The following is a 15304-nucleotide window of genomic DNA, read 5'->3' as shown; positions in this document are numbered from 1 at the left end:
GAATCTATTCAAATTTGCTTTTAATTACTGCATTTCAATGTTAATATCAAGTCAATACAGAGTTTATTGTATGGTATAGTGTGGTATATATTAACCCTCAATCAACCAGAAATTACATTCATCCGGCATCTACTAATGAGTGCCGGTTAACCGAGAGTCTACTCTATTTAGTACAGATAATATATTTTTTAACTTCGTAAATAGATCATTACGTATTAAACAGAGCTTTAATTATTGAATAAAACCTGTTATTTAATTCTTTTTAGGAAATTATTGGAAGTAAAGTGTACATCAAGTACTACTTTATTGCATCATTCACAGTTGATTGCATTTAGTGTACATTTAAAAACAACTATACGATGATAATTATTAATTATACATTTCTCTAAACATATTAATATTAATTAATTAATTTTATAAACCTACTTTCTTATTAAAATTTCATTAGATTTTAAAATTAAAATAGGATTTAATTAAGTCAATACACAACAGCTCAGAAACAGAAGACAAACAGAATCGTAACCGTATTAAGTGCCAGTTCTGTTCTTATTAAAAATTGAAGAATAAGCGGAATAATTATTAGAAGTTGGTAATAATATTTCAGAATGTGCTTTGTTAATAATATTCGAGTTCAAAGTTACTTCTAAAAAACTCCATAAAATTAACACTGAAATTTAAGTAATGATTAAAGATTATATGTCGTGGTAGGAAATTCTCAAGAATCTGCGAACAGACAAACGAACAAACAACTGTTTATCTTTCTTTAAATAAAAATGGTGATACATAGATAAACTATTAATTGTGAGTTGACACGCTGAATAAACTAAATAATTAATTATTATCTTACTGTTTCATTGAATTGTTGGTTTAATTATTAAATGTACACAACTGACAGTAAAACTGACATGTTTTTTTTTTATTCATTTAGAGCTATGAAAGGGGCTAGCAACGTGAAAAATGGGAATCGATGGCCACGCTCTACTTCTTTTGAAAAATGGAGGAAGAGAGATTTCATCTTAGACGGAGATTCTCCTAATATATTGAAGAATGAAATCGATCTTGGATTCTTTCAGACAGAAAGTCAAACCGATTTAGATCATTTAACATTACATAAATGACTTAATCAATCATCTTATGCTATAGAATAATAATATTCTCGATAAATACAAACTTTCACTTATGAATAGATTTATTTATAATTGTTTAATATATACGAGATACGTTATGCATTATTTGGTATTTAACTTTCTTTATTTTCAATAGAATAAACCCGAAACGAAGATTTTTTTTCGGTATTCGTGATGAGTCGGAGAGTCAAGAGGTTACGTGTTTTATCCTTATATTGTCGAATACCTTTAGATACGTTTGCAGGAAAATAATCCGTATCTTAGCATTAATTTATAGAATTTCTGTAAAAGTCACGAAAAACCAGTTCGTATGACATAAAACTGTCTAAAAATTAAAGCGTGACATTAAAGGAAGAGTCTCCAGAAATACAGGAAGTAAAAGTAGGTTTGCGAAATAGAAATATGAACTGGGTGATTAGTAAAAGTTTATTAAAATATCAAAAATATATATTTAAATAATTCAAAAATACGGCAAATATTCCTAAATAGAATTAAAGACGAGACTTCTTAGGTCATAAATTTAACGTTTTGAACGTAAAAAAGATGTTACCCTTTCTATTTTAATCTCAGAAAATCCCGAAGCCAAGACGTAACTGGGTCATATTTAATTATTAAATCGTCTTATTATTTTGAGATAAAAGAAAAATGAAATTAAAGTTATCGAAATTTTAATTTTGTAAATATTTATTTATCCAATAAGTTTGTTTGTATTTGAATTCAATAGAAAGTTTATCAAGGCCATCTCAATAAACGTCTCTACGTGATTGATTACTTTAAAATCGATGCTTCCACTACATTTATCTGGAACAGGTTATGATTACAGCGATTACATCTGTAACAAACAAGTCTATTACCACAACGGTGCACCCATAAGGCACAGATGATGCTCAACAATTTGTATCTTGTGCATTGGGTTGGATTGATGGAAGAAGATAAAGCAACACGTGGGCCTTCTGCCAAAAAGGGGTGCCACCCAGAGGACTTTCTATAGGAAACTGGCCATTATTTAGATATTAGACACGTGTAGAAAAAAACCGGAAAACTCCACGTGGCCAGCCTGTTGTTCGGGCGCTAACCCGCGTGTTTGGTGGTCTTGTCCACTCGACCATTTGTAACTTAATTTGAGAAATAAGAAGAATTCTTACAGGAAATGAAAAATATATAAAACATGAATTTCTGCAAATTTTAAGAATAAAAATTGAATATATTTTCAATTTATAAAAAGATGAAAGTAAAATGACGTTACGTACAGTACAAAACATCGCTTTACTTTCGTCTTCTTATAAATTTATAACACGAAATACAATAAAAATAGATATTATGCAAATATTAGAGAATGGTTTAAATTCTTTTCTTATTACGTGGCATTCGATACAATGCAATAAAATTAAAAATATCCCTTTTTAAAATGAAGATGATCACCTATGGCGTGAGAAGGTGATTGACCGTCTCATATTTTTAAGGATAAAACGGCCTATTATATATATAAATATTACACCTGTTTGCCAACTTTTGACCCGATTCGAAAAACTTGCACTTTAATTATAGTTCTATTGCCTGTGTTAAAATATATCCAATGTTTGGGCTTGTTAATCTTAATGAAAAATGCAACTTTAATTAACTTTAAACACTAATTATATCACTTATTTAGTATTAAATACTTTATAATTTATTATATATTAGTCTATACTATGCAAGTCTATGTCTTCTGTAGGCCAGAAACAATGGCCACTATTTGGAGGTGTGTCCTTGTTGGCAGGTGGCCGCTATTGAAGGTTCGACTGTATATGAAGTAACCGTTATGTTTTAAATACAAGATTAAATTATTATAACTAATTACAACGTTATTTAAATGTTATAATTATAAAAAAAAACTTAGTAAAAATGAAACCGGTTCCTCTTCTAAACTATTTATTTTTGGCTGTAGTGCTAGATGGCAGCACACTATTGAGTCTATGGAAATTAAATTTGATCATTGGTTGAATAGGAATTCAAAATATAAATTTTATTCTTTAAATATTCTATAATAAGAATAAATTTAAATAACTTTTATTCTTAAAAAATATAATTTTGTTTTTATAAAAATACATCCAGTGCCTCTGAAAGGGGTGACCAGGTTCTACCTGGATCCCACAGGCCTTGCTTTACGGATCTACGCACATAAATATCTCATTAAATTGCAATGAAACGGAGTAATAACATTTATGTCGAAAAATATATAAAATAACGTATATTATAAGTTTATCATTTAAACATTTTGGTTAATGTAACCCTTAGTGCCAAGATGGCGGCTCGTCTCTGATTCCTGCAAAGAGAGTGTTCTAACCTAACCTAACCTAACCTATTCTAATAATCTGGTTGCTAATAATTATGGTAATTTATTAGAATAAGTTAGGTTAGGTTAGAACGTGCGTCCCACTGTTTCCTTGCTGGAATCAGAGATTAGCCGCCATCTTGGCACCAAGGGTTACACTAACCAAAATGTTATGTATTTTATCAGTAATTATTGATATCAATTTTATCAAGAGTACAAAATATCACGAAGTGAAGTCTTCATAATAAAAATTTACAAGCTTTATAACTCTTCTTGATGAGAATTAATTCTAAATATTAAACTGTATATTAATTAGACATAAAAATATGTAAATTTAAAAAAAAAGTTATATATTTAGGCCTACAGACAAAAAATAAATCTATTTTCGAACGATTTTATGACGCTATAAAAACAAATTAAAATAGTGGTTGATGCCATTACATCTGAATTACGAATGGTAATAAATCACATCGAGTATCGAATTTCAATTCCAAGAAATGTTTTGATGATAATTTCTATTTGGAATGAGTTAGTTGCATCTTTTCCACGGTATTTTAATATTTGTGTTTAAACTTCTCCCATTCTCTTCAAAATTTCTGATTAATTTCTATTTTATTAATATAAATTCGATGGTTTAAAATTTACTGAAAACATTTTCTAATTACAGTAAAATGTTATTCCTGCAATTTCTTCTTTTGTATTTATTACTGGATTTTAAGAAAAATTCGGTTTATTGTTCCGGTTGCCATAATCAGATAATGTCGCAATTTCTAAAGTTTACAGAAAACGTTTTGGATCAAGGTAAACGATTTTTAATTAATAATATTTTAAATTGGACTTTAGTCTTGTTAATAAATATTTATTATTAATGTTATGATCGGATATTAGTTGCCTTTTACCCTTTTTGCTTGTCAGAAGTGTACAGTAGACCCCCTATAACACGGTAGATAAGTTCCGTGTTGTACGAGTCACTTAAATACATGAGCCAATCACAGCCCGGCACATGGGCTGTGATTGGCTCATGTATTCAAGTGACTCGTACAACACGGATTCATATAACACGGAACTTATCTACCGTGTTATAGGGGTCTACTGTAGAAGAATTGATATTTTTCAACATTGTTCAATTTTAGTTGTAAATTTAAACAAAAACAATGGATAAATTTTTTTAACTAGACAAACTGTCGCATGTGAATACGTCAATGAAAATGATTAGGTCTTCGAAGCGATCGCATTAATGGATTGGATTGGATTGGTGGAATAAAGGTACTCCCGAAACTCGAGCAATCTGCCAAGGGAGGAAGGACTTTCTATGGGAAATTGGCCCCAAATTTAAATGTTAGAAATGTGAAAGAAATCCAAAAACTCCACGTAGCCAGTCTGTTAATAATGTGCGAACCGGCGACAAAACTATAAATATTCGGTGGTTTTTTTTTATCCACTCGGTCACAGGTAAACATTTACATTGACAGGCTGGTAAGGTAATTGCAGCTCTCGAGATTTACTTTATTCTTTCGTTTCTTCTTTTGACTTTTTAAATAAAACTACAGTCCACACGACAGAATGTCGTTCCTCGTTTACCTTTAAGCCCTGTAATATATAATTGGAAGTGTAGTTAGAGTTTGCGTTTGTTTTTAAATGTATTTATTATTCACTCTCGTGAAGACAGATGCATACAATAAGCTTAGAAACAAATGTGTTTAAAGAATATGATTTTTATGAATTAAAGCTGATTGATTAATTGATCTAAATGGTATATTTTTTGTCCCCCGAGACTAAGTCCTGCGGGTGCCTTTCGTTTCGACTGATTTGTCAACAATCTAATAGCAAATCTAAATAGAACGATCAGTTCGAGATCGATAACTACCGTAATTGCTGGAATATTTCCCGAAAAATACCGTCTGAAAATGGGGTGCGCCAGCACATACGGTAATTCAATTGTATTATACATCTACTTGTATTAAATTGTTGGATTTTCGGGTTTTTCTTCGCGTTAGTATTACTTACACCTGAAGTCCTCTTGGGAGGCATCCCCTTTCGCAGATCGCCCACGTGTTACCATATATATTACAAACAAACCAAACAAAACCAGATTAATACTAAGTTTCAGTATTAAATCTGGTGGTTAAAAGTTATGAGAGAAATGGAGATCGTCCAAAAGTCATATCTCGAGTGGAATCGGACTTAAATTATAGCTTTTTTTTTGCCATTTTACAATAATTAATAATATAAAAATTTTTTTCAATAATATCTCACAACAGATGGCGCCACAAACATAATTTAAATTCTTGTCGGGAAAGTTAAGCAACTTTCAAGTCTTTAAAACACGGATTCATTAATCAGAAAAACCTAATTTTTATTGCATAATTATTATGAATTAATTGAGAAAATGATATTTCTCATAAGAAAAATGGCATTATTCTTCATTTTTATTACTAATTTAATAATTATTTTCGTAAAAATTATCCTATCGGGAGGAGTTTTTCATTGTTATTCAATTGAATTTTTCAGCCAGCGATTTAATTAAACAATCCAATTCTTTCCAACTCGGTCCAATTGATTGTGCCCAAATCATGAAAAATAATAACGGTAAATCTGGAATTTATAGAATATGGCCTCTTGCTTGGGAAAAAGTTGGCAGTTTCTCCGTTTATTGCGATATGGATACCGACGGTGGTGGATGGACGGTAAACACTACTACAAATTTTATTTAGAAAGTAATATAAATTAGGATTACGTTTAAATTTCTAAAATTTACCAAGGCTTATTTTCAGGTTATTCAGAAACGTGGTCAATATAAGAATCCCACGGATCATTTTTATAGAAATTGGAGAGATTATAAACTCGGATTCGGTGATTTAAATAAAGAATTTTGGTTAGGTGAGTGTAAAAATTATTAATTGATATCAATGCATTGTATATTAATTATTGAATTATTTCTTATATTAGGAAACGATAGAATACATTCAATAAGTAACCAGGGAAATTATTCTCTTCGCATTGATATGAAAGATTTGGAAAATGAAAAACGTTATGCCATGTATAAAGAATTTTGGCTCGATAACGAAGATCATTCTTATAAAATTCACATTTCTTCATATTCGGGCGATTCCGGTATAATTTTGAATTAATTAATTAATTAGAAAGTAAATATATATATATATATTAAATTCGCATGTAAATATTTATTTTAGAATTAATTATATTAGAAATAATTTATGCACGTTTAATATAAAATTAATCGAAGCTTCTACTTATTTAATATTTATAAATGGAGTTTAAGAGTTTTCTTCTTTGTGTATTAAAATTAATTTATGATTCTTTCATATAAATGCAAATTAACGTTTAGTATTTTTTTCGTGTTTACGTTTAATAAGTAAATATTTGTCTTTTAACTGACGTACGAACCTAATTTAATTTCCAATATTTTTTATTCTAATATAGAAACGACTATTAAATTTTTATGAATTATCGAATTACATTAATTTAATTATAATTACTTTATTATATAATATATTTAATCGTATTAATTAACTCCGGTAGAAAGTTTATACGGCAGTTTTTATTAAAAATACTTTATTTGACTATTAAAATTAATTGCTTTAAAGAATCACGTATTGATCGTTATTATGCTAATTAAACTTTAGACAATTTTAAATTGGTCGTGGGTTCGTACCTCACCAACGTGGAGTTTCCCGGGGGTTTCTTCATGTTAGTAACACCTAAACAGGGGCAAGTTTTCCATAAAAGAGGAATCCCCTTCGGCAGATCGTTACCTATTAAAAATAATGTCAAAAATCGGATATCCTCTCAACCGTTATTCGATATTTAAAGGAATTATTTATAAATAATCAATTGTTTCTTAAATAAATGTTCATACGGTTAGCCCATTATCAGGGAAGAATGTAATAAAATAAAAATTAGGCTTTTAATATTTTGAAAACAATTTCTGTGAGGTGCACGCACGTACTTACACGCATTACACGTAGACACACACGCACGCACGCATATATTGATGTACAGTTTGATTATAGTAATATTAAAACTGAAACAAAATACAAAATTGAGATTATTTATTCTTTTCTTCCATCAAAAATTTTATTATTTTATCGACAAATTTCTTATCGCTGTGTATCTATTGTCAAATGTCAGTAAATACATTGGATGGTTGAATAATTGGGCTGCAATTTGAAAAAATTGTACACCTATAAATTTATCCTTCCTTAATCTTGAGGACGGAGTTAGAGAGATAAAAATCGAGACCAGGTATGGAAACCTTAGGGCAGGAGGCCACGATTTCATTGTGGCAAAAAGTTGCAGTGCATTTCCTTATGTAACGAGCAACAAATAATTGCTCGTTACATAAGGAAAAGAATTCTATCAAACTGTAGCTTCGTATCAAAAAGAGAAGCATCAATTATCCGACTTAATTGGGGACTGGGGTTGGTCGGATAACTGAAAAGTCGGATAAACGAAAAGTATGAAAAAATACATTATTAGTATAGTGTATTAGGCCTGGTTTAAATACTAGCCTCCCTTTCATGGTCGAGCCAGTGCTGCCAGCTAAAACGTGCAAAAATTTAACAAAAATAATATTAAAGTAGCCAAGACATAGCCAAATATTGTAGCGCCACATCATTAGCGCACATTTGAATTTGCCGACTAGAACGTGGTCGGTTAATCGGGGATTGGATAATCGATGCTCTACTGTATATTATTATAGTATTTTTCGAATGAATATTAAGAAGTCGTATAACTTAGATTATTCAGTAAGCTCTTGAAAGTACGGCATACTGCGACATAACGGTTTTTTCAAATCAATAGTATGTGTTGTTAGACAATAGAAACTACAATTGCTTTTCCGATATTCTACGTAATTTTTCGCATATTTTCAGTTATATTTCCAAACCAAAAATATACGTGAAAATATTTTAAAATGCCTTCATTTTTCTGTATATACTCGACTCTAAACAGCTAAAAATCTATTATTTTTAACAGTTTGTAATGTAAAATCTTTAACTTTTTCTCCGTAATATAAATAAGTTTCAGAATTTATACGTAATTCGTCATTGAAAACCTTATGACGTGGGAAGTGCTGTATTGAAATTCTTAATTGTTCACACTGAATGTTTTTAACAATCGCGTCCAGATTTTCAGAAATTCGAACTTTCATATTTTTACGATAACGCTCTCCATGAAGTACACAAATAAACTTTCTTAAGTGCCAAAGAATTATTGTACGTGCCATTATTATACCATTATATGCTCGTTACTAAGGGAATTTAGGTAATGTGAAATATTCTCAAGAGACTTTAATGTGGCGCCATCAAGCGAATGATAATATGACTACTACTAATAATAATTGTCGCTCCATTGTGAGTTGGTCGAATTCATAACGGGTTTGTTAAAAAGGGCTCTTTTAGTGCCAATAGGGCAAAAAGTTTTTTTAAAAGAACCAGCTTTTAACAGTAAAAATATATTAACTGGAGCAATAATGGGGTCGATTTACTTGCTTAAGTAAAACTATGGATAATAGAATTTGCATTTACAATAGTGTTCATTTATTCGACAACACAAAAAAACACTAAAATGAATTAAAAGTGTCTTCACGTTTCATCCTTTTCTACACTTCAGGGGCATAACAATCTTACCTTTAACTCCATATAAAAGAGGATCTTATCCGCCTTTATATGAAAAACGTGTTTAAATGATTACTTCTGGCAGTGGTAAAACTTTAAAAATATCATTAACTTGTTTTAATAATATAAAAGCCGAGTTTTCTCGAGACTCTTACGTAGAAATGGACGAAATACGAAGACACTACTCATTCATTTCAGTATTTCTTATAGTACTTTCTTTGGGGGTAATATTTAATGGTTTTGCATTATTTTTGTTTCCAAAATGTTATACATCTATTCAAAAAATCTCTCCCCACACAAGTTATATATCTTTATCATTCATTTCATTTATCCGTCACTATAATCGTTGACAAAAATTACTTTGAATATTTAATATTAATTTGAGAAAATATACAATATATTTTTTGGTTAATGTTACCCTTGGTGCCAAGATGGCGGCTCGTCTCTGATTCCAGCAAGGAAACAGTGTTCTAACGTAACCTAACCTATTCTAATAAATTACCATAATTATTAGCAACCAAATTATTAGAATAGGTTAGGTTAGGTTAGAACACTGTTTCCTTGCTGGAATCAGAGACGAGCCGCCATCTTGGCACCAAGGGTAACATTAACCCTTTTTTATTATTATTTTATCAATAAATTTCGCTGTAAATTTCATTTATAAAAAGTAAATCTTATGCTTCTATTTTAAAACAAATATTACGCTATAAATACAGATAAAATTTTACAAGTGCAAACCTTTAAAGCTTCGTCGACGTGAAGAGCTGAACGAGAAAAAGTATAAAAGTGCAAAATGCATTTAGTTTAACTTGTCTATTTGCAATACGTTCTGAAGTATTGCGACAACATCAAATTCACTTTACTAAAATTCGTAAAGTATACTTCAAACTCCATCTCGAAAACATTTTTCTCTCTGTGTTGATAATAGTAAGTTTCTTCCCAGTAACAAGAGTGAACTTTTCAATGCTTCAATGCAAGGGTAATGATGGGTTTATAAATGCTAATAACGTGTAAAATCGTCATTTACAATTGTTTTTTTTTTAAATAAAATTCTTCCCTACCTTAAAAATTTTGCCATTTTATAATAGTTAAACATACAGTTTTTTTTATAAAATATGATAACAGATGGCGCCACTAAAATTTTAAATCTTGCCGGGAAAGTTGAACAACTCGTTGTCGGTTTCTTCGGCAACAGATGGAAAACTATTAATTGCCTGATTAAAAACGGATCGATTTTTCTTTCAGTCTGCTCTTCGGTGCAATGAAAACTTTAAAAATTTATTGCAAATGTAAGGCCTTTTAAAAATTTATCATCATAAATTCGGCCATTTTATTTTTGCTAATAGCTAAATAAGATATTGACAATGTAAACACTCGCTAAGTTATTGCAAAAACTATTTTTTTTTATCGTTTTTAAATGCATATATATATATATATCGTGTAGATAAATTTATAATAAAAATATACTATTGTTTATTTATATTTGTATTTAAAAGTTAAAATTTCGTGCTCAGATTGTTATTAAAACACCGAAAAAAATCCATAAAAATTTATCAAATATTCATTATTTTCGAAAGAAATAAATGTAGCGAATCAATGTATCGACAATAATGTATTGAACGCCTTCTTGAACTGTCAATATAAGAGAAAATCGAATATTTTTAGAGCCGTATTGCAAGCATATCTTTTTACTTTTCCCACAAATTATATGCATTTTTCTTATGTACTTATTGTTTATGGTTGTGGTTTATAATGGCGGCATTAATACTTGAAATGTAATGTGTTAATCTAGCTTGTTGCGAGATTTCGTATCGTTTTATGGATAATATCTATAGAATAAAATCGTATGTATTGATGTAGTTTGAATTGTGCTGACTGAAGATTTTATATGCTTGCCTATTATACTGGTATCTATCGGTAGATATGGTTTTGCATGTATGGTTATGATAGAACCATATCTACCAATTTCAGACTTCTTAGAATATTTTTCACAATATAAGTTTGATTTTTCTTCTGTTTAAAAAGCTATGCCAAAGACTGGAGAAATCTATGATTGGCGCAGAAGTAGGATATAAAGAATTTCAGTTTGAGGGTAATGTTACCCTAGGTATACAAAATGGCGGCTCGTCTCTGATTCCAGCAAGGAAACAGTGGGACGCACGTTCTAACCTAATCTAACCTATTCTAATAAATTACCATAATTATTAGCAACCAAATTATTAGAATAGGTTAGGTTAGGTTAGAACGTGCGTCCCCACTGTTTCCTTGCTGGAGTCAGAGACGAGCCGCCATTTTGTATACCTAGGGTAGCATTAACACAGTTTGATAATACGTAGAAAAGACTGAAATGTCTTGGTTTTCGTCATGTCCTGGTAATTCGAAATGGCGAAAATGAAGACATTTTAGTCTTTTCTACGTATTTTTAATGTGTTAATTTGTCAGCCATTTTCTGGCCGATGATGATGGTAATATTTTCTGACGATTTTCATTTATATATCAGTCTCTAGAGCACTAATAAATACGCATAACATTGATCCCATTTTACGACGACTTCTTTATTTGAAACGTGATATGTATTAGAACTACTTCATTAAAATTGTAATAATTGAAGATTCATATTTCTATTTGAATTTAATGAGATTTTATTCTCTTTCTATAATAAATAATTGAAAATAAATTCATAAATACAGCAATTCTACCCTAAACAATAATAACTTTACACTCAAAATCATATAATTTCGACGATGAATTTATGATTATTCTTTCTTTTTAATTACATTTTTACTTTGGTGATAATCACTATCACCAAAGTAAAAATGTAATTAAAAAGACGAAGATTGTCCAGAGAACGATGTTCCTAAATGTGTTTATTCGGGAGAATCTTTACTTTCTTTGGAATAAATATTATATATATATGTATATTTTTCCAATTTCAGAACACCTTTAGAATAAAAAATATATTCTTCAATGTCTTTTTTATTAAACTGCAAATAGACACAACAAAAAATTGTTTCCGTTGATACTTAATATTCGAGTCACGTGTAAGTTCTATACCATTCTTCTACTCCGAAAAGGGGGGGGGCATCTGTCAGATTTTGCATAAATTTTTATTTATTTATTTTTATCCCAGGTAAGGTTACGATTTTTGTTTTCATTTATGGTCGAGGTCAATGTTTAGATTTATCAATAGAATTATTTTCTTAAGAATTTCGATATTTACTTGGAGAATTTTTATAAGAAATTTGTTTATTAAGTACCTTTTGTCAAATATTTTATTCGAAAACGTAATTAAGTGAATCGAGTTGTATAATTTCATTGAAATTTTTTTTTAATTCTTGGAAGGCGCTATTAATTCATATTCATACTTTAAATATAGGGCCTATTTGAATACGAATTACTAGCGTTTTCTAAGAATTTCGCAAACTTCCGGTAAATTATGCATATAATGAATAATTGTAGAAGACAATTGACAAATTACTCGCATATTACTCGTATGTCATATACGAGTAATTCATTATAAGCCAGCGGCGTAGCGAGAGGGATGCAAGGGGTGTATCATGCACCGGGCGCCACTCGCAGAGGGGCGCCCAAATGGTCTCCAAGACAAACTATATGTGTTTCTGGAGGGGGAGAGGGGCGCCAATAAAGTGTCGGGCGCCAGTTATGCCCCGGGCGCCAGTTACGTTCGCTTCGCCACTGTTATAGGCAATTGGTGAATGTTCACGCTTCCTCGTTATTGATTTTTATTAATAAATTAAATGAAAATTCAGTTTTAAAATAAATAAATTATTCTTATTATGAATAAATTCCTTTAATGAGGAATTTTTACCGTTTGTTTTTTAATATAAAGACAAGTGAAATATAAAGAAATTAAGTTTAGAAATGTCTAGTTTTATAATGATAAATATAAATATGATTAATTTCTATGAATTTAAACAATATATAAATTTTTTCTTTCTGAAAATACGTATTCAGTGTATACTTAATGTGCGAGTTAAGTCAAATTGTGTATATAATTTATATATATATTTGTTATTATTTCAACAAATGTTTATAAAACTCTTGTTACCATCCATTGTATTTAAGTTTTTATTTTGTCACGGAAAACCTGTAGCTTTATTGCTTCCTATAGTCTATATTGTTGTAAACACTAGGATTTGTATTGTTTTTCACTATAATATGCCACTGCGAAGATGTTACTTTATATAATTATAACAAGAAGATCCTATCTGCTCTGTATCCTACTTGGACCTCTCCTGCTTCTTATCTTCTTTCTCATTCACTCTTCCTTTCTTCAGCTTCGACCCTTGAGTAATCTCCACCCCTAATGATGATAATCAGTTTATAGTTGCAACAATGAAGACGAACAGCATAGTTAAGATGGTTATTTGATGAACGATGAATGAGTCAATCATTTTATGTAATTTAAAACAATAAAAATTATATTTTAATTAGTTTTATTTGTTTTTAAATATACAACATCTTAAATAAATTTATTAGTTTCTCTCATTAATAACTAAATCTTTTGTAATTTAGGGGATTCTTTAACCGTGGCTAATGGTGTGGAATTTACTACACAAGACAAGGATAATGATGAATCAGCTTCGAATTGCGCTGTTGTTTACAAAGGAGCTTGGTGGTACAGAGAATGTCACAGTTCTAATCTGAATGGACTCAACCTTAATGGTCCACACGAAAGTTATGCTGACGGAATCGAGTGGCATTCTTGGAAGGAACATCGCTATTCTCTTCCAGAAGTAGAAATGAAAATTCGTCCCGTTAACTTTAAATAATAATCAAATTTTTAAGCTTATTTCTCTCTGGTTATTTAAATATATGTTTTCATGATTTGATTTCTTTTATAAGTTTTATCAGAATTACAACCTAAATTAAGACAAACAATAGATCTGGATATACTTTTCTCTTATTATAATTCAAAGTTATAACCCAAATAGCAAAGTTTTCGTTGATTTGAGTATGACTTTAAGTTTATATATTTTTCTATGGAATTGAAACGATCGTAGCAAAATGTATTAGCTAGTAAATTTTAATTATATATATATTTCATATTTACTTTGCTTAATTTTTTATTTACTAATTATAGGCCCTATATTTATTTTAGCTATTACTTATTCATTAAAATACACTGTAGAGCAGCGCTTCTCAAAATATGTATTCACGAACCAGTGTTTTTTTTTCGTTATAACCCATACTTTTGTGAAATAAAATTCAGATTTTACTCATTAATTCATTACGTGAGATGAAATTATAAGTTTATTTGTTGTGGTGAATAGATTTCTGATAAGTTTGAATACGTTATAACTTGGTTTATTTCAGCATTTGTAATTTATACAATTAGTTTTCGATTATTCAATTGAAAAGTATCATTACAATAATATATAATAATGTACAATTTTGAAAAATTTAATACATATTTATAAGGTTTTCAAATATATAATTTTCTTGAATAAACGAAACGATGTCTTACAAAGCATTAAAGTTTCATAAAATTGGAAACCAATTCTTTGGAAACTTCTATCTGATACAGAATTTACCTCATTACTATGTTCTTTGCATCGTAAATAATTCTTTTATTAATTCCATTTGCAATTCTCATGCTACAGAAAATATATAAAAGTTGTTTTTTTTAAATCAGGTTTTTTTCATAATATTTCAGTAGTTTAGAATGTAAAGAATGTTTTAGATAGGAAAATGTATTAAAATTCGAATATTTTCTACTTTATTTACGTGATAATTAAAGACGTTTATTTATAAAATAAAGGAAAACGTGTACTGTAAATCTGTTATACGCTGTGGTGAATTAAGACCTTCCTCGGGCCCCTAGGCACAGAATATTGGGGCCCTCTACATAATATTACACTATAAATTAATAACATCTAATTGTAGGTTTACAAATTAAGTAATTACAACAGTAAAATTGCTTTTTTCTTCTAATTTCGGAGCCCCCGGGTCTTGGGGTCCTCCTATTCGCGTGTCCCACATGCCTAGTAGACGATTGGTTACACGTTATAAACTTTCTCAAAAACTTTAAAATTCATGCGAATAAAAATGCATGAAAAATTCATAAAACGAGAATTAAAAATTAATTAATTTTTAGTTCTAATTGAATAGGTAATTCAAATCTTTACTTACTTTGTGTGTGTAGTAAATACAAATTAAATACATAATTCAGAGGTTACGTTGTAATAAATAAGCGAAATTTG

General features: G+C 29.6%; 1 protein-coding gene across 1 annotated transcript; it reads left to right on the top strand.

The window, feature by feature from the left end:
• Positions 1-4018: 4018 nt before the first annotated feature.
• Positions 4019-13893, top strand: LOC136980189 (techylectin-5A-like). Its single transcript, XM_067276251.1, has 5 exons — positions 4019-4242; positions 5953-6128; positions 6216-6321; positions 6391-6555; positions 13617-13893. The coding sequence occupies exons 1-5, from the start codon at positions 4113-4115 to the stop codon at positions 13871-13873; spliced, it is 834 nt and encodes a 277-aa protein (XP_067132352.1). The 5' UTR covers positions 4019-4112; the 3' UTR covers positions 13874-13893.
• Positions 13894-15304: the final 1411 nt, after the last annotated feature.

The sequence above is a fragment of the Centruroides vittatus genome, unplaced genomic scaffold, assembly GCF_030686945.1.
Source record: "Centruroides vittatus isolate TY-2023 unplaced genomic scaffold, ASM3068694v2 contig_680, whole genome shotgun sequence".
Taxonomy (NCBI): Eukaryota; Metazoa; Arthropoda; class Arachnida; order Scorpiones; family Buthidae; genus Centruroides; species Centruroides vittatus.
This window is presented reverse-complemented; position numbering and strand designations above follow the sequence as displayed.